The sequence below is a fragment of the Ambystoma mexicanum genome, chromosome 9 (genome assembly GCF_040938575.1).
Source record: "Ambystoma mexicanum isolate Mex_15411 chromosome 9, UKY_AmexF1_1, whole genome shotgun sequence".
NCBI lineage: Eukaryota > Metazoa > Chordata > Amphibia > Caudata > Ambystomatidae > Ambystoma > Ambystoma mexicanum.
The window spans coordinates 650,248,804-650,273,014 of NC_090931.1; the positions used below are offsets into that span (position 1 = coordinate 650,248,804).

The window sequence follows — 24,211 nt, forward strand, 5'->3', positions numbered from 1 at the left end:
ACTAACTAAATCTCCAAAACCTATCCTAGTTGATGGAGAACTCGAGTTTGAAGTCAAAAGCATTCTGGACTCCAAGATCTCCAAATCTAAACTATTTTACCTAATTGACTGGAAAGGCTACGGCCCCCAAGAGAGATCCTGGGAACCTGCTGAATATGTCCACGCTCCTCGCCTAATCAAAAGATTTCACCGAACATTTCCTGACAAGCCAAAACCCCCGGAGAAGCCCGGTTTGGGAGGGACCTTGAGGGGGGGTACTGTCATGATCTCTGCTTCCAAAAGGTCAGGGTTTTCCCAACTCCCTTGGAAGCAGATCCATAACCCAGGTTCCGAGTGCCAACCAGTCCCAATTGGGACCTTTTGGACCCAGTCCTGGCGCCAGTGGCACCAGGCTCATAAATATGCCCAGTCCCAGCGCTGGAAGCGCCGGGCTCATAATGCTTGGGTGGATTTACCTGCAGCAGACCATGCTGCTTACTTGCCTGCCAGGTGAGCCTCTGATCCTCTTCTGTTTGGAACTACTTTTCCTGTTGGGTGGGGCAGGAGCCACTCCCTAGATTCAGAACACTGGAACTCTTCTGGAAAGCAGGAACTCTTTTCTTACCTAGGCGTGGCTGTGGAAGGAGACACCTAAGCACTACAGGAGGCTATTTAAACCACACCCGATGGATGAATCTTGCTTTGCGTTATTCTGCATCCTCTGCAGCAGAACGCTCATCGTGTCTTCTGCATCTGATCCTGGGCCTAAGGAAAAAGGCTTACCATCCTGAATCCAGTCTTCAGCAACACCTATAAAGACAAGAAAGAACAGGTTAGCATTACGGTCTTCAGTGACAGCTCTTCACTTACCTGGTCCATCAGCTGTCACCAACGCCTCGCGCTGCATTCCGGCATCTGAAAGACAAAGGCTTACCTACTCTTCGTGCGCTCCGGAGGTCTTCACACTGCATTCCGGCATCTGAAAGACAAAAGCTTACCAACTCTTCGCACGCTCCGAAGGCCTTCGGCGCTGAATCCCGCATCTGAAAGACAAAACAAGGTGCGTTTAAAGACATTGGGGAACTTCAATACTCACGTGCCATTACTCCTTTCCACATCTAACCCAGTGGGTATTCCGGCACCCTGCAGCCGCTCCGAACTTGTACCTGCAAAATAAAAAGACAGTTAGAGCGCATCGTGAAGCAGGCAACAAGCGCTTACTTACGTGCTTCCAGGCGCTTCTATTCATCACACGGGCTCCATCTTCAACTCACTTCAGCCCGTCATCCGCCATCGCCGGAACCCTGCAAAACAAGAAACATCATTACTAAAGACTTTAAAGACATTAGAATTACTCGAAACTTACCGTTCGTGCAGTAAACGACGGACAGCAGTCCTCTGAAGTCAAGAGGCCTGCTCCCCTTATCCAGTGAAGAAACTGGTTACAGCACCCTGCCCCGAGGCAGATGGAGAGCACGGCGTTCACTTACCTAAGGTGAGAGCGTTAACCTTTGGGGTTCTACAGGAGAAGAGAAAGGGAAGAAGAGAGAGACATTCAATAACCCAGTTCCTTAATCCCATATTTTCTATCTGCAGACATCTTACCCTTCGAGTCAGACATACAGTGCACAGAGGTCCAGCCCAAAGAGCCAGCCGTGTGTTACACATCACCTTTGAAGATACGGTATACGCCCAGTCAAGACCGGCGCCTCTACGGGAATCAGGTGAGCGTTACAGAACGCAAAGCCTACCACAAAACTCCCGTCCAGGTGCTATGGAAACCTCGGATACCGACCAGCTAGCCCAGTTACTTGGGGAACTAAGGGCAGAAGTGCATGCAGCCCGTCAGGAAACGAACGCTCTAAGAAGGGAACTGATTATTTCCAAGGAGCGAACAGATGATCTCGCTAGACAATTGCTACAGTCACGAGCCGGACAGACCCCGTTACCCGCATCTGGGGGAAATCTTCCTTCTACATCCTCTATGAATCCAGTACAGATCAACCTACCTGGGAATGTACCTCTGGCTCCGCCCGAACGATTTTCTGGTGACCCAAAGAGGTTTGCAGTATTTATCAATCAGTGCCGGTTGCATTTCTTATGCCGGCCAGCAGCCTTTCCAACTGATCAAGCTAAAGTAGCTTTCGTGCTTTCGTACCTTAGTGGCAATGCGGCAGACTGGTCGATCCCTCTAGTAAATCAAGATGATCCGGTCCTCCATGATTTTCAAGCTTTTCAGCTCAGTATGGAAAAACTGTTCGCAAGACATTCACAGGGGCAGGCCTTGGACAATGAGCTTCTTTCGTTGCGACAAGGTAATCAAGACCTTTTGGCTTATATTGCATCTTTCAACAGACTGATAGTGGAAACTCAATGGCCTGAGGACAAAAGGATTACGCTGTTTCATAGAGGTCTACGTGGAGAGCTCAAAGATGTGTTAGCCCAAGTAGTGAATCCCCCACAAGATTGTTCGGACTATATAGACTTAGTCGTTCAAATAGATCACAGACTGCAGAACAGGAAGGCCGATCGTTCCAAGTTTGATGCTCGAGTATTTTCCAAACCGCCAACTCCTTCCAAAGGAGTAGACTCCGGGGAACCCATGCAAATAGGGGGTCTGAAAGGTCCTTTAACACAAAAGGAGCGGGAAAGGAGAAAACAGTTGCAATTATGCCTCTATTGCGGAAACTCAGGGCACTTTCTTCGAGACTGTCCGGTGAAACCTGCCAAGAAGGCAGTAGGAGCTGCAGTTACCAAAGTTACAAACTCTGAGCAGGGAAACGACCTCGCCCGACAAGAATAGAGGTCCTCTTGCCGAGCGTGAAAACCAGTTCCGTGACCTCGCATTTCGTGATACCTATGGTCCTCATTAGCCCTGATAATCCGGATCGATTACATGCAATTGAAGCTTACGTCGACAGCGGTGCCATCGGCAATTATGTGGATCATGAAATGGTTTTGAGGATGAATCTAACTCTTTGTCCCAAGGCTGTAAAGGACGTCATTACTACGGTGGATGGTACGGAGATAGCCTCCGGGCCAGTAACGCATACCACTCAAGAAGTGACGCTAGTAAGTCAAGATGGACACCATGAGAAGATCGTGTTCGATGTGATCAAGGCCCCTCAGTTTCAGATTATTCTAGGAATACCTTGGTTAGAGAAACACAATCCTCTGATCGATTGGCGAGCAAGAACGGTCCAGTTTCCAGAATGTGTCTCTACTTGTCACCCTCCACCTGGTGTTGCACTGGCAGCAATTTCTTCAGAGACTCCCCAGTTACCTCCCGAATACCTAGAATACCAAGATGTTTTCCGGAAGGATCAGGCTAACTCTCTACCTCCTCATAGGTCTTATGACTGCCAGATAGACCTGATACCTGGATCTACTCCTCCTTGTAGTAGAATTTATGCCCTCACCGAGCCTGAGAACCTTCACCTTCGACAATACCTGGATCAATACCTGGCAAATGGGTTTATTCGTCCTTCCAAGTCCCCTGCTTCTTCAGCTTTGTTCTTCGTTCCAAAAAAGGAAGGAGACCTTAGAACTTGTATAGATTATCGCTCCCTGAACCAGATCACCGTTAAGAATAGATATCCGTTACCTTTGATCCCTGAACTCCTGGACCAAGTCAGAAAAGCATGCATATATACAAAGCTGGATCTTAGAGGAGCTTACCACTTGGTACGAGTAAAAGAGGGCGATGAATGGAAGACGGCCTTCCGCACCAAGTATGGGCTATTTGAATATCAGGTCATGCCCTTCGGACTTTGCAATGCCCCGGCCGCCTTTCAATATTTTATGAACGATGTCCTCAGAGAGCTCATAGATGTGTGTGTTGTTGTTTACATTGACGACATCCTCGTTTATTCTTCATCGGAATCTGAACATCGGAAACACGTGAAAATGGTCCTCGAAAGATTGCGTCAACACAAACTTTTCGCTAAGTTGGAAAAATGTGTTTTCAACGTGACTGAAGTTGAATTCTTGGGATTCATATTATCACCTGGCGGAGTGCGTATGGATTCAAAGAAGGTTGATGCAGTTCTCAAATGGCCATCACCATCCTCCGTAAAAGGTGTGCAAAGCATGTTAGGCTTCGCTAACTTTTACCGCAGGTTTATCCCCGAATTCTCTCGAATAGTCCAGCCCATCACTGCCTTGTTAAAGAAAAACAAGCGTTTTGAATGGTCTACCGAGGCGGAACAAGCTTTCCAGGATTTGAAGACTAAATTTATCTCTGCACCAATCTTAAAACACCCTCGCCCCGAACTCCCCTACATCGTGGAAACTGATGCTTCAAGCTTTGCCATGGGGGCAGTTCTATCACAAAAGGACCCGGTAACCAATCAGTTGCATCCCGTGGCATTTTGGTCCCGCAAATTCTCGCCTCCTGAAATCAATTACACGATTACTGACAAGGAACTTCTGGCTATCAAGTCTGCCTTTAAGGCTTGGCGGCATTATCTGCTGGGGGCCCGACACACCGTTACTGTGATTACAGATCACCGAAACCTGCAATATTTGAAAACCGCAAAAGCCCAATCCTCTAGACAACTCCTTTGGGCATTATTCTTTGCCGAGTTTGACTTCATAATTACCTATCGACCTGGTACAAAGAACGGTAAAGCTGATGCCCTTTCTCGGATGGGAGTGGAAGAACACTTGATCAACCCTAAACCTGTACCAATCATTCCCGAACAAAGAATTGTGGGTGTAATCGCCACAGAATCCATAGAGGAAGTTAAGGATAAAGCCAGGCAACTTGTAACTCCAGCAGACATACAGAATTGGCATCTGCAGGGAAAGGACTTTGCAGTAAAGGACAACTTATTGTATTTCCAAGAACGATTATACCTACCCAGCACAGATTTACAGAAAAAAGTCATCTCTTGTTATCACGATTCTTTAATGGAAGGACATCCCGGTATGGCCAAGACCTCAGAAAAGATCAAGCGCTACTTCTGGTGGCCGTCTTGGAAAAAAGATATCAGAGACTTTATAATGTCCTGTGGAGTATGCGCCCAAAACAAGAGTCAAAAGGAAAGACCAGCAGGCCTCTTACGCCCTATTGACATCCCACCTCGCCCTTGGCATACACTTTCTATGGACTTCATCACCGATCTACCTCCATGCTCCGGATACAATACGATTCTAGTAATCGTGGACTTATTCTCCAAGATGGCGCATTTCATTCCGCTCAAAGGCTTGCCAACAGCAGCAACTCTGGCCCGAGAATTTCTCGAAAACATCGTCCGACTGCACGGTTTTCCTTCGGTTCTAATTTCGGATCGAGGTAGTCAATTTATTTCTCATTTTTGGCGAAGTTGCTGTCGGTCGGCTCAAATTGATGTGAGACTATCGACCAGTCACCACCCTCAGACCGACGGACAAACCGAGAGGACCAATCAAACTCTGGAACAGTATTTACGCTGCATGCTGCAACAAACTGAAAAAACTTGGAAAGACATCCTTTGGATAGCCGAATATGCCTACAATAACTCTGTCCATTCGGGAACTGGGAAAACCCTGTTTTTTCTTTTGTACGGCAGTCACCCTCGAACCTCGGAGTTGGATCCCCTCCAAGATCTTGAAACACCAGCAGTAGACTACCTGCATTCTACAATCACCCAAGCCTTTAAGGAAGCTGTTTCTCACCTTCAAAGGGCTAAAGAACAATACAAGAAAGGAGCAGATCAACATCGGAAGGAAGCCCCTCAATATCAAGTAGGGGATCAAGTCTGGTTATCCACCAAATATCTACCTCTAAAAGGGCCACGCACATTCAACCCAAGATACCTTGGTCCCTATTCCATCACTACCATAGTAAACCCAGTAGCGGTCAAGTTGGACTTGCCCCCGCACATGAAGATACATCCGGTCTTCCACGTCTCTCTATTAAAACCCGTGCAACCTCAAACCCGACTAACTAAATCTCCAAAACCTATCCTAGTTGATGGAGAACTCGAGTTTGAAGTCAAAAGCATTCTGGACTCCAAGATCTCCAAATCTAAACTATTTTACCTAATTGACTGGAAAGGCTACGGCCCCCAAGAGAGATCCTGGGAACCTGCTGAATATGTCCACGCTCCTCGCCTAATCAAAAGATTTCACCGAACATTTCCTGACAAGCCAAAACCCCCGGAGAAGCCCGGTTTGGGAGGGACCTTGAGGGGGGGTACTGTCATGATCTCTGCTTCCAAAAGGTCAGGGTTTTCCCAACTCCCTTGGAAGCAGATCCATAACCCAGGTTCCGAGTGCCAACCAGTCCCAATTGGGACCTTTTGGACCCAGTCCTGGCGCCAGTGGCACCAGGCTCATAAATATGCCCAGTCCCAGCGCTGGAAGCGCCGGGCTCATAATGCTTGGGTGGACTTACCTGCAGCAGACCATGCTGCTTACTTGCCTGCCAGGTGAGCCTCTGATCCTCTTCTGTTTGGAACTACTTTTCCTGTTGGGTGGGGCAGGAGCCACTCCCTAGATTCAGAACACTGGAACTCTTCTGGAAAGCAGGAACTCTTTTCTTACCTAGGCGTGGCTGTGGAAGGAGACACCTAAGCACTACAGGAGGCTATTTAAACCACACCCGATGGATGAATCTTGCTTTGCGTTATTCTGCATCCTCTGCAGCAGAACGCTCATCGTGTCTTCTGCATCTGATCCTGGGCCTAAGGAAAAAGGCTTACCATCCTGAATCCAGTCTTCAGCAACACCTATAAAGACAAGAAAGAACAGGTTAGCATTACGGTCTTCAGTGACAGCTCTTCACTTACCTGGTCCATCAGCTGTCACCAACGCCTCGCGCTGCATTCCGGCATCTGAAAGACAAAGGCTTACCTACTCTTTGTGCGCTCCGGAGGTCTTCACACTGCATTCCTGTTCTGACTTGAGTGTCGTGTAGACCGATGAGACCTCCGTCCCCAAGTGACGCACAGGGGAAAAAATAGAAACCCACTATGCGACCCTTGAGGCCACAGGTGAGAGATGTCTTCCCAGATCCACGGAGCCTCTGGAACACCGATGCTGCTGTCAAGAAGGAAGGAGGTTAAGCACCAGGCAATCACAATACAGGCAGGTAAACAAAAGAATCTAAAGTGTCTTACCTATCTGGTGTAAGGGAGACCCAGGTAACCTAGTAGGGAGGTTCGAGGCTCATTAGATGCGGCGGTCCCTGGAATTGTAGAACCGCAGGTTAGCGTGGATGAAGGGTAGCCACCTGTGGGAGTCAGGGCTAGACTTGAATCCCCCGTAGGGAGAAGGCGTAGAAGATCAGCAAGGTACCAAGGGATGATCCAAAGACAAGTCGAGGTGTAGTCCAAATATCCGGCAACAGGTAAACAGTTCCAAGCAAAAGTACCAAGGGGTGTCCGAGGGAGTCCGAGATAGAGTTCCGAGATCCAGGTAACAAGGAGCAAGATGTAACGCCAAACAGTGTCCGAAGCCAGCTGAGAAGCAATGAGCGTTCTGTCTCTCAGAACTTTATACTAATCGCCGCTGGGTCACGTGACTTCTCTGGATCATGTGACGTTCACCAAGATCACACGGGGAACGCCATAGCATATCACGTGACCGGCGTGGAGACGTAAGGCCGCCCTTTCTGCTATACGTTCTCCAAGGCAGTTGCCAATGCAGAAAGGGTTGCAATCGAGCCCGTACAACGGTACGGAGTCTTCGGTTCTGTGGCTTCACCGAATCACTTGAGCCTCGAAGCTTGGGAGGAGATGTTGGGGGAATGTGAGCAGTGTTCTGATGTGTCGTGGCCTGGTGTGCAGGGGATCGCCTAACAATTCCGGCATCTGAAAGACAAAAGCTTACCAACTCTTCGCACGCTCTGAAGGCCTTCGGCGCTGAATCCCGCATCTGAAAGACAAAACAAGGTGCGTTTAAAGACATTGGGGAACTTTAATACTCACGTGCCATTACTCCTTTCCACATCTAACCCAGTGGGTATTCCGGCACCCTGCAGCCGCTCCGAACTTGTACCTGCAAAATAAAAAGACAGTTAGAGCGCATCGTGAAGCAGGCAACAAGCGCTTACTTACGTGCTTCCAGGCGCTTCTATTCATCACACGGGCTCCATCTTCAACTCACTTCAGCCCGTCATCCGCCATCGCCGGAACCCTGCAAAACAAGAAACATCATTACTAAAGACTTTAAAGACATTAGAATTACTCGAAACTTACCGTTCGTGCAGTAAACGACGGACAGCAGTCCTCTGAAGTCAAGAGGCCTGCTCCCCTTATCCAGTGAAGAAACTGGTTACAGCACCCTGCCCCGAGGCAGATGGAGAGCACGGCGTTCACTTACCTAAGGTGAGAGCGTTAACCTTTGGGGTTCTACAGGAGAAGAGAAAGGGAAGAAGAGAGAGACATTCAATAACCCAGTTCCTTAATCCCATATTTTCTATCTGCAGACATCTTACCCTTCGAGTCAGACATACAGTGCACAGAGGTCCAGCCCAAAGAGCCAGCCGTGTGTTACACATCACCTTTGAAGATACGGTATACGCCCAGTCAAGACCGGCGCCTCTACGGGAATCAGGTGAGCGTTACAGGAACCCCAATCAATTTGCGATTACAACACAGAAGCACTCCAACTGAACATCCACAAGTCAAAACGGGGATCAATAAACAAACCTAAGCACACCAAAAAGATCCACTGCAATCTAATTAACTCTAGGTCGATGTCAAAAAATGCCACCGAGATCTACAACCTCGTGTGCGATGGAGGTATCGAAATCCTATTCATAACCGAAACATGGCTAGACGACAATTACAAAATCCCACTCCATAACTGCCTCCCTGACAAGTGCTCCAAAGCAAACAGGAAAAACAAAAGGAGGAGGACTGGCAATAGCATACAAGGAACACCTGAAAATTAAAATAGAAGACCCATTAAGAATCGAAAACTGTGAATCTCTAATCCTTCGCCCATCAACAAACCCCAAAACAAACCTCAAACTAATTCTGGTATACAGACCACCATCATGCGATACAACTTTCATGGACTCCTTCACGGAAGCAATCACCAATCTAGCCATCGAACAAGAACACCTGATAATCTTTGGTGACTTCAACATCTGGTTTGACGAAGAAAGCACAATCACACAAAAATCACTAGCCAAACTGAAGACAATGAAACTACATCAACTAGTCAAAGGAGAAACTCACGTGGCGGGACATTCACTTGACGCAATCTTCGCCAACAAAAACCTCATCACCACGGTGCCACCAATTCAGTAAAGGGTGGAGGAAGCTGGTCGTGCCTAAAACGTTTACACCCTTAAAATAGGACAGTTTTAATAAGCGTAGGGACAAATTGGTGTACCGCAGTACTACTCTGACAGTGGCTCCAATACTGTCACATAGAACTGCATTATTGCTGCACTGGCCCTCCCCCAGTCTTGTATCGCTTGATTTGACAGGCAGACAGTCTCACCAGCCAGTCAGTGCACCAGAGATTCTAGTATAGCAGACTAACTGTGGTTGAACCAACAATACATTTTCTCCCCTGTTGCTCCCAGCCACTGATGTTGCGTGGGCCGTCCAGAGTACTGCCCCACACTCTGCTATGTCCCGTTATGCTTAGATATGGAGTCTTTCATTGCACACCATCTGCCATTTTCACACCTGGATGTGCGCACTTTCTAGGCAGAGAGGTGCCTTCCAAACAGCCTTTCACGAAACTGGCGGCGTCAACATTTTTCAGTATGTGTGCAGAAAAACATACTTGAAGAAACGCAGTAAAACTGCTACTTTCAAGAAAGGCTTCCATCGCCTCTGTGCATATTGCGCTTTAAAATGTACTATTTGATAGTTGGTCCCCACACCAGACCTGGGAGGGAGTGCAAGGGGTGAATGGGCGGGGGGGTGGTAGAACAGTGGGGGCAGAGCCTCCAAGCTTGCCCCACCTATTTTCTGAAGTAGTCCCTCCTATCACCACTTAGCACACCCCAACCCCAAAATGTAGGGTTCCTTGCGCCTCTGGGCTAAGGGGTTGTTTAGGGGTGGGGTGGGGTGGGGGGCAGGGCAAGAAAAGAAGCACCACGGCAAAACGTTGCATATGGCTTGCTCTGGTAAGTGCCGAAGGGTAGGATGTCTCCTCAGAGTGGCTCGCAGGTAGGGTGGCGATGGTAAATATGGCTGGGCAGGTTCTCCTCGACTGAAGTTGATAAGCAGTACACAAAAAGTACTCTTTCAGAAATCCCAAAAAGATTTACTTACAGGACCAGGGGGCTCAGACCAAGTTGAGAAATTACTTTTGTGCTCGCCAGATGGCGCCACAGGACACGACTTCTCACCCAGATGTGTTCTAATGCCAAGCCGGACATTTCCGTGCCGCGCTTTTTGCGCGGCCCATTGGGCGCACCGTATTTGGCCGCGGCCAGTAGGGCGCAGGGACCTGCCTAGCAGGTTAGTGCCGTTTGCTTAAATATAATGTCACCGAAAAAGGCAGCGCCTCGGTTCACATATTAAGCAAACACTAGCAGACAGTAAATGGAGATGTACTTTTAAATGTACGCTCCATGCACACACACATTGGTTGTTGTCTCCCGCAAACATGCCATGCAGGACACAGCCATGTATTAGAGAATGACGCACACAGCTTCGTGTACAGAGCTGCTGGTCTTGGTTTAAATATAATATCTAACAAAGCAATGCAGTTTTCGGTGTTTCCTTGACATATTTAAACAAACAGCACTGCCCGGGTACGCAGGTCCCTGCGCCCTGCTGGCCGCGGCCAACAAGGTGCGCCTAAAAGGGACCTGTGCTGTGCCCAAGGTGGCGCGCCAAAAGCGCCGTGCTGAAACACAGCGTGCCAGTTCTAATGCAGTTTAGGCGCAGGTCTCTTTCACGGGCATCCAGCTAGCCACGGCCAGCATGGTGGGCGCAGGGAACTATCCACGCCACATATTACAGTTTCCTTAAAAATACCGTCATTCAAAGCACCGATAGATTGAACACAGCAACCGCATTTTTGCATGCAGGGGGTCAGTTAAGGTACAGCTCCGTGTACCAAGCACGTAGTGTTGGCCTTAAATATACTGCTATTCAAAGCCCTGCATGTATTAGTGCTTTGGGTGACAGTATTTTTTAGGGAAACTGTAATATCCCAGCGCGGAAAGCTCTCTCTGCCCTGCTGGCTGGGGCCAACATGGTGCGCCTAAAAGGGACATGCGCCCGAAAACACTGCACCAAAAGGGCTGCACATCCAGCTTTGGTTCTAATGCCCCCAACGTAAATAGAAATGAGTTGTAAATATTATTTTTACCAACACCACCAGAAAGAGCGCATGGTGACAGTAGATGAGCCAAGATGGTCGTGTGGTGCCCCGTGCTTTAAGTGGGGGTCAAGGTTTTGAGATTGGGCTCTAGTGAGGGGGCATGGTCTAAAGCGGGGTGGGAGGAGGGGGGGGAGAGAGCGAGAGAAGGGGGGAGGGCGAGCGAGAGGGGGAGGGAGAGCGAGAGGACCACTCCCCCGCCCCCATTAAAAGAAAGAAAAAAAAGTTGTAAATGCAACATGAATACATCCTTAAGGGCGTTTGGAGCACTGCCTTCCTCCTAAAGCAATCCCCTCGCCGTGCCCCCCATTCTTTCCAGTGTACTGAGGGCCCACTGGCACTACCCCTTAAGCACAAGTCGCCTCCTACCGGTCACTTGGTCCCAGGCGTGCACAGCCCCATCACAGCTGAGCAGCTGCTGAGCCGCCTCGAGCTGGCCCACGAAGAAGACCGACTTCTTGTGCTCGGCGTAGGTGACCCGCGGCTCCAGCTCGCTCGTGCCATCCCCATAGTTGTACAGAGGCCAGAGCCGCACCGTCCTGTCCTTGCTCCCGCTCAGGAAGAAGTCTTCCCCGCTCAGAGGGGCCACGCACTTGATGGCCCCCGAGTGGCCCAGGAAGCTCTGCAGCTTGATCTGGTGGAAGCAAAAGTGCGACTCCTGCTGGCTGACGCCGATCTCGTACTGCCAGTAGGCCAGCCAGTTCCCGCACAGCATGTGCGCCCCGCGGGGCAGGTCCTGCTTCAAGGTGTTCTCGTCGCTGGCGCAGAAGTGCGGGCGGCACTCCTCTGCCTCTGGGCTGCGACGGGCCACCTTGCCGCCCTGCGGCGGCACTTTCTTCGGAACCTGGATCCGGTTGCCCACCAAGACGCTGCCAAATGTCCCAGACTGCCTCTCGTCCTCAAGGGCCAGCGATGGCAGGCTTCTTCCCGCATCCTGGTCCAGGACTGCAGACTGCAGCATTGGGTCCTGTTTCATAGTGTCCCTGTTCTCTGGGCAAAGAGTGTCCGCGTGCATATCCAACAGTCTCTTGACCAGTTCATGGTTTGGGACAATCCGCCTGATGCCGAGCTCTCCTGCAAATAGAGAATACAAAGCAAAACGTTCTTATTTATTTATTTATTTGGATTTGTTAAGCGCCCCACGGCCCGAGGGCATCGTGGCGCTGTTACAGAATATTTGACTTGGAAACAAGCTGACAACAGTGGTTACAGGCATAGATCATGTCTATTTGCGATAAGTGTATGGAGTTCCATGGTTACAGTGGAATAATGTGAGAACAATTGTTATTAACAATAACAGACAGAGATGGTGTTCCGTGGTTACAGTGGAACTGCTTACTTATTGTAGGGGGTAGTATTGGAGCATAGTTTAGTTGAATAGTTTGGTTTTTTAGCGCTTTTCTGAATGTGAGTAAGGATTCTTCTTTTCTGAGATTAGGTGGCAGTGAGTTCCAGGCTTTAGGAGCTAGGACTTCAAAGCTGGTACCACCAGCCTTGGTTCTGTTGAAGGTTGGGACTGAGAGTTGGTTAGAGTATTTGTTGCGTTTAGGTCTGTGGGATGGAGCTTGGTGTATTCTTTCCACTAGATAGATGCCTCGCCGAGACAGCACCAGCCTATGTGTGATCGTGAGGGCTTTGAACGTTATGCGATCTTTGATCGGGAGCCAGTGGGCCTCTTTTCTAGCCTGGGAGATGTGTTCTCTCTTGGGTATGTTGAGGGCTGCTCTGAGGGCATTGTTTTGAGCGATTTGCAGTCTGTTAATGTTGTTTGTGGATGCCTCCATATATGTAACCATGCCTTTACAACTTCCAAGTTACATGCTAAATATGGTTTACGTAATTTACCTGTAACTATTGTTCTCCAGGATGGGTCTGGCATAGATGTACATGTTCATGAATATTGTGAATCCTCAGTAAAAGAAAACAAAATCACTTTCACGTAAACACTATTTCTCCTCTAAACCAATCACTGTCCTCTGGGTCATATTGCCCCCATCCAATGACAGTCCTCTCCCTAAGCCTCGCCTCTGGCAGCCATCTTCAGATTTGGCAAGCACGTAAAGTGGCAAAGAGACGCAGGGGAGCCAGAGAGAGGGTTTGAATGTGAATCCATGCCAGACCCATGCTGTAGAACAATAGTTACAGGTAAGTAACTTGAAACTTCTCCAGCATGGGGTCTGGCATGGATTCAAATGCTCATACATAGCAGTACATTGCACAACAACGGGAGGTGGCAAGGCTCAACAGAAGCAATCAACTCTTACCTCTAGAACAGACTCACCTCAGCAGAACAGGTTGCGTAACACTACTTGGCCGACTCTGGACTCCTCCATGGAATCCGTGTCGACGCAGTAGAACTTTGTGAAGGTGTGCGTGGACCTCCACGTAGCAGCCTTGCATATGTCCAACAGGGTCACACAAGACAGCAACGCAGTCGTCGCAGCAATCGCTCTGGTGGAGTGGGCTCTCGAACAGCCGGGCAGTGGTCTGTCCGCCAACTGATGACAGTGCGCGATGCAGCCGGGAGCCACCTTGAAATGGAAGCCTTGGACAAGGCCTTCTAATGGTTCACAGGACCATAGTTCACGGACAGTTGTGAAGTCGACCGAAAACTCTTTGCGTCACATAGAACTTCACGGCACGAGCAACGTCCAGCGAGTGCGAGGCCCTTTCCACCAGCGACAAAGGTTTCAGGAAGAATACAGGTAACCCCAAAGGCTTGCTGAGGTGGAATTCCGATGGAACCTTTGACATGAAAGAGGGGCGCGTACACAGTACCACCCTTGAGTCGTGGACAGTCAAGTATGGTTGCTTGCAGGACAGGGCCTGGAACTCACCTACGCGTCTGGCAGAGGTGATGGCCACAAGGAAAGCAGTCTTCCACAAGAGAAACTTGAGTGGGGCCTGATGCATAGGCTCGAAGGGGGCCCCCATGAGCCTTGTCAGAACGCTGGGGCAGGAGCCTTCATTGGTGGGAAAGATTGGGACAGTCCTTTGAGAAATTCCTTGACGAGTCTGCGGGACCAATTCCTGGGGATCTGATGTAGCTGGAGATAGCCGCCAGATGCACCTTGATGTAGGCGTGCGCCAGTCCAGCTTTTGCCAAGGATAGCAAGTATGGGAGGATCTGTGGAGCCGTGACCCTCAGAGGGGTAATCTTCTGCGACCGGCACCACATAGCAAAACGCTTCCACTTATGGCTGTAGCACTTTAAGGACCGCCCTGCAGTCCGCTGGCAACTCATAACCTCCAAACTCTAAAGCTGCAGGAGCCAAGCACTCAGGTTCAGCGATCCAGGGTTGTGATGAAGGCTTGCGCCTCTCTCACTGGTAAGAAGATCCGGAACCACTGGCAAATTGACTGGAGGAGACAGTGACAGGCTGAGAAGGTCCGGAAACCAAATCTGCCTCAGCCACACTGGGGTGATGAGTATCTTCTTGCATCGACTTTGTCTGAGCGGGTTACTGACTCGTAGCAGAAGAGGGAACGGAGGAAACACGTACAGAAATAGCCCTTCCCACGGGAAGGAGAACGCGTCCTACAGGCTTTTCGGCTGGTGGAATTTGCTGGCAAACTTCTGGCATTTGGAGTTCTCTGCTGTCGTAAACAGATTGATCTGGCGTCTGCATCATTTGACGAACAGGTGGTCCAACTGGTCCCGACGATGTTCCCACTCGTTGAAGGAGTGCAGTTCCCTGCTGAGGGAGTCTGCAATGGTGTTCTTGACTCCTGCCAGGTGAAGAGGGACAAGGAACATCCCATGTCCTAAGGCCCATTGCCACAAGTCCTGCGCTTCCTTGGAGAGCACCGGGGATTGAGTGCCACCCCGATTCCTGATGTAAACATGGTGGTGGTGTTGTCCGAGAAGATCCTCACAACCTTGCCTTTCAGAGACGATAGGTACGACTTGAGGGCCCAGAACACTGCCTGTAGCTCCTGGATGTTGATATGCAGATCTTCCTCTTCCTGCAGCCACAGGTCTCTGGCATGCATACGTCTGGTGTGCGCTCCCCAAACTTCCAGGGAGGTGTCTGTGGTGACCGTCTCCTGGTATGGGGATTTTGAAATCCCGTGCCTTGGGCGATGTTGGAGCAGATGCCCCACCACTCTGTCGCCCGTTGGAACTCTTCGCTGAGAGGGATCTTGTCCGCAAAGCTTCCAGACACCTGTATCCAACGGGCATCCAGGAATTCCTGTAGGGGTCGCATCTGCAACCTGCCGAGACGGACGAGATAGATGCAGGACGACATCATGCCTAGTAACTACTTGATGGCCCGCACCGTGTACGCCTTCATTGACGACAGCTGTTGCACCTTTCCTTGAATGGCTACTAGCCTCTCCTCAGAGGGCGACACCAGGAAAGACACTGTATTGAGTCTGGCGCCTAGGAACAGCGCATTCTGCAATGGAATTAAGCAGGACTTTGGATAGTTGACGGAGAATCCCAGATCCGTCAATAGTCAGATGGTTGTCTTCGTGTGCTCATCGGCCAGCTCCTGCAAGCGGGCGCATATCAGCCAGTCGTCCAGGTACAGGTGTACGTGTATGCGCTGTAGACGTAGATGGGCCGCCACTGGTGCCAGGCATTTCGTGAACACTCTTGAGGCCAACTTCAAGCTGAATGGTAGGGCCCTGCCCTGGTAGGGCTGGCCCTGCACAATAAAATGTAGAAATGTCCAATGTTTCTTGTGGGGGATGTGGAAATAGGCGTCCTCCAGATCCAACGACAAGACGTCTCCTTTTTCCAGTTGGCAGAGCACATGCTGCAGTGTGACCATCTTGAATTTTTCAGACATCGTCGGTCCAGGATGGATCTCCAGCCCCCTTTCTTCTTTCTGACTAGAAAGTATCTTGAATAGACTCCAGAGCCCCGGAGTCATTGGGGAACTAGCTCTATCACCTCTTTTTGTAGCATGGCTTGTACCTCTTCCAGAAGCTGAGGGATGTGCTGCTCCTGACAGGGAACCAGAGAGATCCGCAGACACATGCGTTGTAACTCCAAACTGTTTGCTTGGGCAAGAGTGTCCAGCACCCATCTGTCAGTGGCAACCTTTCTCCACTCATCGATGAAACGCATCAGCCGGCTTCCCACCGTCGCGCACGAGTTAGTGCCTGACGTCCTGGCTGGTTCAGGCTTAGGCGCTGGCGTCCTGCCCTGCGGACAACGGCAATGCTGTCCTCTGCTACCATAGGCCTTGGAGTGGCCTCTGTAGGCTTCTTGTGTTGAAGATCAGAAAAGCTGTCTGTACTACGTGGAGAACCCTTTTGAAGACCTGCTCGATTTTCCCCTGGAGGAGCAAAAAGAAGACAAGCAATGCTGCTGGAGAGTGCTGAGAGAACAGGCTGTCTCTGTATCAATCAGATTTTCCCTGAAGGGCATGTCCAGCACCTTCGCTTGGACCTCCTGATGGAAATTAGTGGCTTTCATCCATCCCTGTCGACCAAGGCAGACACTGTTCCCCATTTGCCGGAACCCTGTGTCCCCAACATCCACTGCCACTGTGATGGCGTGATATGATGCCACCTCCCCTTCCTGGAATAGAAGGGCTTCCACCTTCTTATCGTTGGGGATAAACTCCAGGATCGGTCCGAGCTTGTACCACAATTCCCCGTCGTACCTGGCTGGATCACCAGCACATTGGCTGCCTTGATTGTGGACACCGTGGTGTAAATCACCTTCTTCCCCATGGCGTCCATCGTTTTCCCCCTCACTGTCCGGAGGGACCAAAGATGACAGGTGAGCTGACCGTTTCCTCACGGCAGCAGAAACCACTGGGTCCAGCGATGATTGTGACATCAGGCATTTGGGTGCGGAGTCCAGCACCCTATATTTCTTCTCAAGCCTATCCCACTTGGCTGGAGCTGTGCAAGTGTTCTTCATGAGGGCCAGTCCCTCTTCCCAAATATCGTCCAGAAAGGGCACTGCCATGATAGTCTTCCTCTTGACCTCGCGCCTTTGATACAAGAAGCCCTCCTTCTTGTTTTTTTTCTGGCACCAGCTGGAATAGCTCGGAAGCCCTGGCGATCATAGAGTGGAACGAACCAACCTCATCCAGCGGGCAAAACCTGTCTCGGGCATCCAAATGTGGCGATTCATCGTCCGCTGCGACAATGTCTTCGTCATCATCCGTCATCGTGGCCGTATCCGTACCAGTGTCTGGGTCTGCTGGGGGAGTTGGGGCCCAACGTGGAGGACGAGGTTGATATGGGGTCGTCAGATGACGCTTCGTCTTCTTTCACAGAGGCTGATCGGGGGCATGGGGGACCACAGGTACTGGTGCCAGAGGCATTCTCATCTGGATCGCTGACACCAAGGTGTGTAGTGTCGATAGATTATCCAAGGAAATGTCCCTCGACTAAGAAGGCAGAACAGGAAAACTAGGCCCTGCGCCCTCGTTGTCCTCCTACTCATCGTCCTTGTGGACCTTATGCAAGGACTCCTGATCTTTGTCGTCCGTGGACAAGACATCCATAGTTTGGGCGACGACCTGGGAGAGGCTGTTTCGGGGCCTCCTTGCCCACACCCCCTTTTTTCCCTCCCTGAGGGTTTTGAACCAGAACCTGGGCCGGTTTTACCACTTCTGGCGTGCCGGAAGAACATGCCAAAGTCTCTGTGGTGGTGTCGCACCTTGGGGGCAGGGACACTTTCTGCACAGTGGTAGCTACCCTCATAGGATCAGCACCTGTAGCTGCCGTGGTAGTAGGAGCAGTGGACAGAGTCGCCAACAAGGTTTTTGCCTGTGCCGGTTGAATCTGCTTGGGCTACGGGGCATTCTTCTCCTCTGCCTGTGGCTTCTCAGATTTTTCCCGTAGTTTAGCTGGGGTAGATGGTTTCCTCTTTGAAGAGGAGCTTGATGGTAGGCTAGCAATGGAGGCAGAAGGCGATGCTGATCGTGCACCATCCACTTTGGGACCTGCTTCAGCGGCAAACCCGGTGAACTCAGACTTGCGGATCTTGGCCCCAATGGATGAAGCGCACTCAAAGAACTTAGAAGACCGCTCCTCGGACTGGCCAGTCCTGGACGAGGCATGATCCTGCTCGGAGCACCGGTCAGAGGCCTTGTTCGTGTTAAGCCATGCCGCCAGCCTACTATGCCTGTCCTTAATAGCCTTGTTAGAGAAACTGAGGCATATCTCGCACTCTACTTCCTTGTGGTCCGGGTGCAGGCAGTAGAGGCATTGTAGGTGCTTGTCCTCCACAAACACATTTCATTGCCCGCATTTGGTGCAGGGCCTGAAGAGGGACCATCCCTCCTTCTCCTCAGTCATGGTCGGAGGGCGCAAAGTAGGCCTTCTAGAATCTGCGATGGATCTTTGCCCTTGAGGGGCATGGAACTTCACTGACAACGGGTCCCCGCTGCCGGCAGATGAAGAAAAGAGCACACAGGCTCTTCGAAACAAAAATGAAACCTTTTCTGTCGGAAAACATGAAAAAACATACAAATAGCTCAGACCGCAACTCGAGGACTCCCAACACTGAAGAGTGCAGTAAAAACCTGAAGATGGCTGCTAGAGGAGGGGCTTATGGAGAGGACTGTCATTGGATGGGGTCAGTATGACCCAGAGGACAGTGATTTATTTATTTGAATTTACAAAGCGCCCATAGTGGCCCTGAGGCATCATGGCACTGTTACAGAAGTGCTTACTTAGATATAAAGAAAAAGATAAGAGCACCTCTCTGTGGTTCTTGGTTACGTTGAACCTTTTGCCAGACAGGTGAACAGTTCAAAGACAAAAAGGCAGCAGAAAGTACCGCGCTACAGGCAAACTGATTGGGGTAACAAAAACAGCGAACTAGAGACGGCAGGAGACCTCCTTAAGGATGCAAGGTGAGTGGGCAGAAGGTACTAGGTGAGCCTCTTGAAGAGCTCAGTGTTGAGCGGTTTGCGGAATGCTAGATAGGATGGCTTGTTTTGAAGGGTTGTGGGGAGGGCGTTCCATTGCTTGGGGGCAAGGAACGTGAAGAGTGATTGCTTTAGAGGAGAAATGCAGTTTTTAAGTGACAGTGAAACTGTTTTTTCTTTTACCGAGGATTCCCAGCCTGACGGCGGGGAATATTCATGAGCATGTTAATCCATGCCAGACCCCATGCTGGAGAACATTTGATTTATACAATCCTACCATCTGGTGGCTAAATCTAGAAGTGTCTTAAAATGTTGAAAAAACAAACAGCAATGACATTCACAGGAATCTCAGATTGATTTCAAGACAAGCAATCGACACGTTTGGAAAAGAGCTCTTTCTAGCTCAGACCTTGTCGACAGAGTGAACTGTTCGCATAGATTGTATATTAAACATCAATTGGGAAAAATAGCATTACAGGTATGCACAATCTTTTACTGCAAAGATCCGATATAGAGTTCTATGCTTTTCAAAGAGTCATAAGCATGTTTAGAATGGACGTAGCAGCATGCTTGATGCCATTTGGCCTGCTTCGGCACCTTGGAAAGGGCTAGAATGCACGCAGTGTTGTCCTGCGAAGGTATGGACTCGGCACTGTATTGTCGCTGTGCAAATTTGCCCAAGAAATATTTCCCAACAACAATGTAGTAGCTGCTTCATGCAAGGTGAATGTTCGCCATGGCATGCAGGAAATTACATGCTGACTAAGGGATAGCAATTTCTAACCACTAGATCATCTCACAACACGCTTGCCTGTGTCCATTGTTTTGCTAGCCACTCTTGCATTGGACGCATACACAGCCTGGCATGGGGCACCAGGTAGATGCAGGAAGCCATTGTTCCTAGTAGACGCACTGCCCATCATACGTCACTATAGGACCTGCTACATACATAGGTGTTTGAAACAACATGTTTTGGACCCTCTCTTTGGAGGGGAAGACTAGTGCCTCTTGTTTTGTGACCACAGAAACTGCTTTACTTGGCTGGGCACTAGACTGGTCTTTTCATTTATGAAGAAGCCCAATTGGAACAGCAGATCAATAGTTTATTGTGTGCTTTGAAGGTACCTCTGGGGAGATTACCCAGTAATTAGCCAGTCGTCTATGTAAGGGTGCACTGGAATGGACTGCCTTCGCAAGTGGGTGGCCACCACTGCTAAGAACTGTATGAATACCCCGACAGGCCGATGCAATGCCGAATGGTAGCACCTTGAAGTGGTAGTGCTGGTCTCTCAATTTGAATCAGAGGGTGTCCAGTCAAAGGATCGAAAATAAAGGATCGAATGACCTTTTGTTTGAATACAAAAGGATCGAAAAAAAGGGTCAAATTTTATTTATTTATATATTTTTTTAGTTTGGGTTGGTAAAAAAAGTGTTTTTAATAAAGAAAACGGGGGGTTGGGGAGGGAACTCCCCCCCCCCGCCCCATAATTTTTATTTTTAAAAAATACATTCGACCCTTTTTTTCGGTTCTTTGACTGTTGAACAAAAGGTATTCGATCCTTTTGTTTTCGAAACTTTGACCTACAACCGAATCAGAGTTATTTTCAGTACTCTGGCATCATTGAAAAATGAAAGTATGCATCTTTCATGTCCAATATTGCATGTAATCCCCTAGTTTCAGTAGTGGGATGACCTCCTGCAACGTTGTCTTCCTGAATTGTTGGTGTTTGACAAACATGTTTGCAGGCCGCATCGCCAGCACGGAGCACATTGTTAGATCTTTCTTTGGAAGTACATTGAATAAACCTTGATTTTGTTCCAGTAATGGTACCAGTTTGATGGCTCCCTTTTGGAGTGGTTTCGATGTCCTCCAGCGGGATATTGAGTTGTTCGGAGGACATTCTTCCTATTCGAGGTGGATGGTGGTGAGGTGTTTCTAGGAACTCCACTGAGTATCCTTTGGCCACTGTGTCTAGTACCCAGAAGTCTGATGTTATTCCCCCCCATTGCTGAGCGAAGAGTGTTTATGCGACCCCCGACTGGGGACATATGGGAGGGAACATGGATCAGCACGTCATTTGGAGGCAGGGGCTGCTGTGCCTCTAGATGCCGCAGTTCTGCCACGTCCTTTCCCATTGCGAAACTCTCGCTGTTGCCAATTGTAGCACGGATGACCCTGGGGGCTGTAGAAGGAAGCTCTAGATGTGCCTGCGCCGGATTTGCCTGGTCTACTGAACCTTGTGCCCGAATGTTCTGGCATGTGTTAAATACCCCTTTTTGTAAGGTTTTGCTCGATATCTGACCTAGGGTCTAGCTGGTCTCATGCTCTTTTTTCATGTTCTCCAGCTGGTCATCAACTGATTTCGCATAGAGGAGGCCTTCTTCGATGAGCATGTTGATAAGGGCTGCCTGTGTCTTTGGCTTAAAGCCAGAATCCCTAAGCCATTGGGTGTCTCTTCAGGAGGGCTCCCTCTGCGATGACTCTTCCTGACGTATCTGCAGAATCTAGAACTTTTTAAAGATGTTTTGAGACACCCGTTTACCCTCAGTGGCCACCTTGAGAAGGTGTGAACGAGCCAGTTCTGGAACAGAGTCGAGATGTTTTACGACGTCATCCCACTGTGTGGTGCTATAGCTGGCAAGCAGGGTTGTGTTGGCTATTCTGGTCAAGTAGGCCCCAGACATAGTGATATGCTTACCTAGTGTGTATAGTCTTTTGAACACCTTGTTGGGAGGTGCTTCAGGAGGTAGAGAGTGGAACACCAGCTCTCTTTCTGGTAGTAACCACCAGGGAATCTGGTTTGACATGGCCCTTGATGTAAAGAGTTTCGGACGGTGATGGCTTAAATGTTTATTCTACCTTTGGGTTGACCGCTCTAATAAGGGAGGGGGTAGACAAGGATGGAGAGACCCTCTTTTTGATAGATTCTAGGAGAGGTATAGCCTGGCTGATGGGCATTTTCTGATTGAGGAGGTCTTCAACGAAGTCGGTCCCTGCAGAACTAGACTCCTCATTCTGTAGCCCAAAATGGTTTGCTGTCTTTTTAAGCAACTCATTATAGAGCAATTGGTCTGCTATCAGGGAAGTATGACCACTCGTAACTGCTGATGGGTCGACTGGGTCTGTAACTATAAGATCTGGGTCATCATGGTCCCGTAGATAGGTGTCATCAGCCTCTTGGTTGGGGTCATCCTGGTCAATTGTCCACATGTCTTGGTCAGCTTGATCTGACTGCAGATCCCCTTGCTAAGAAACCTGTGAAGCCTCTGTGGATGTGACGGCCTGAGGGGGCATAGGCAAGGGTTGGCACCCCTGGTATAGGGGGTTGCTCCATGGGTTTTTGGAGGAGTGGGCAACCTGCTCAACAAGTCCACAAAAAAGGATATTTTTCCCATGGTCTCCAAGAATTTTATTTGGGTCCAAGGAGTGTCAGTCAGGATAATATTTGGCCCCTCAGGGGTGACTTAAGAAGTTACTGGTAGTGCCTCTGCAGGACAGACAACTCTGGGTGTGTCCTTGGGGCGTTCTTTGCTGAGGGCAGAAGATAGGGATGAAGATCCTTCTTGATAATCCTCAGAGCAGGGGCCTGTTTATCATGATCCTGATGCTCCTTATGGTGTTTTTCAACGTGCATGTGAGATTTGTGTTTTTTCGACAGCTGTCTTGGCGTCTCGCCTCAGCCATCGAACGATGTTTATGCTCATCTGCGTGGGAGTGTCAGCACGGGTGCCTTCTGCTAAACACGTAGGTGGATCCACAGCGGGCTTGGTCAGCAATTGATCAGCAGGCCTTAAGGCACCTACCATCGCCGTGTGGCCCTCCGTCGACGAGAGGCTATGGGGTGTCTGCTTATGTGAAGAACATGGTGTGTGTGTGTGTACACCTTAGTCGCCTGAGGCCTTCCTCATAGCAGCGCGCTGCGACTGCCTTTCGAGGCTGGCGACAGGCGAACAGGAACCAGTAAATTTCTCTGCAGTGTCTTCGAGCTCTGCGTCAGAGACTCGGCTGCCTCGGCCTTCGTTGCCTGAAGGAAATCCCTGTAGCGGTCTTTGACTACGCCATCATGGTGTACGCTGCCCACCGCTTAGTCTGGCGCCCGGGTCTTGGGCCTAAAGAGTTTGCATGATGTGCAGTGGGACTCCGAGTGATCACGTGGAAGGCAGTGGCTACACACCCTGTGTGTGTCTTTCCACGGAAATGTTCTATTGTACTTAGGTCAAATTTTGAATGGAGTAAGCTCCATATTGGAGAGTGGACACAGAGGCAGCAAGACAAAGGCAGTAGGGGCAGGGAATGTGGGCAGACATTCTCTAAGCAGGTAAGATCAGTCACCCCCGCACTCCCTACTGGTAGGTGGAAGCCGGGTGTAGGCCAAAGCCTGTCGACGGAACAGATATCTGTTTCGGTGTCTGGAATCAGGTGTCGAGATGCTCTGGAAAACAGCCATAGCTAAGAAACGTCGATTAATAAGCAACGAAAGAAGTTTGGACATAAGTAACTCCAAAAGTGGCTTTAGCTACAGACTCCGTGAGTATACAACTTGCCACAATGGCGTAGAAAAATAAACTGAGGGACCTCGATGCATGAAGGATCATGGGTACAGGGTACGTCACACTAGGGATAGTATTACAGTCACGCCCTGTCGACAACCCTTTTCGAACTTTGAAAAACTTCATGTGCAATACTCTGCAAACTCCCACTAGATGTCGACCTATGCAAAGCATGTGATTCTAAGCAGATCTACAAGCCTCAGAAATATATATATATATTTCTGAGGCTTGTGGAATCTGCTTAGATCACATGCTGTGCATAGGCCGACATCTAGTGGAAGCTGCAGAGTATTACAGTTTGTTTTTCGAAACTCGAAAATGGGCGTCGACACAGGGCGTGCCAGTAATACTATCCCTAGTGTGACGTCTACTGTACCCATGATCCCTCACGCGTCTAGGACCCTCAGATTGTTTTTTTCCGCCATACTGGTCAGAAGCATTCCGCGGAGTTCCCTGGCCTTAGCCATACTTTTGCAAAAATATGGTTATATTTCCCCATTTCTCCACCCCAACGTCGAGTCACCAAACATCCACACTCGATGCCGGCCCGGAGAAAG

General features: G+C 49.6%; 1 protein-coding gene across 3 annotated transcripts in view; it reads right to left on the bottom strand.

Annotated features, from left to right (window-relative positions):
- Positions 1-24,211, bottom strand: part of WDR81 (WD repeat domain 81) — a 239,896-nt gene that overhangs the window by 46,861 nt on the left and 168,824 nt on the right. For all 3 annotated transcript variants that reach the window (XM_069615372.1, XM_069615371.1, XM_069615373.1), the window contains one exon: positions 11,629-12,333. In XM_069615372.1, the coding sequence (XP_069471473.1) occupies positions 11,629-12,333 (705 nt within the window). The remainder of the gene's footprint in view (positions 1-11,628; positions 12,334-24,211) is intronic.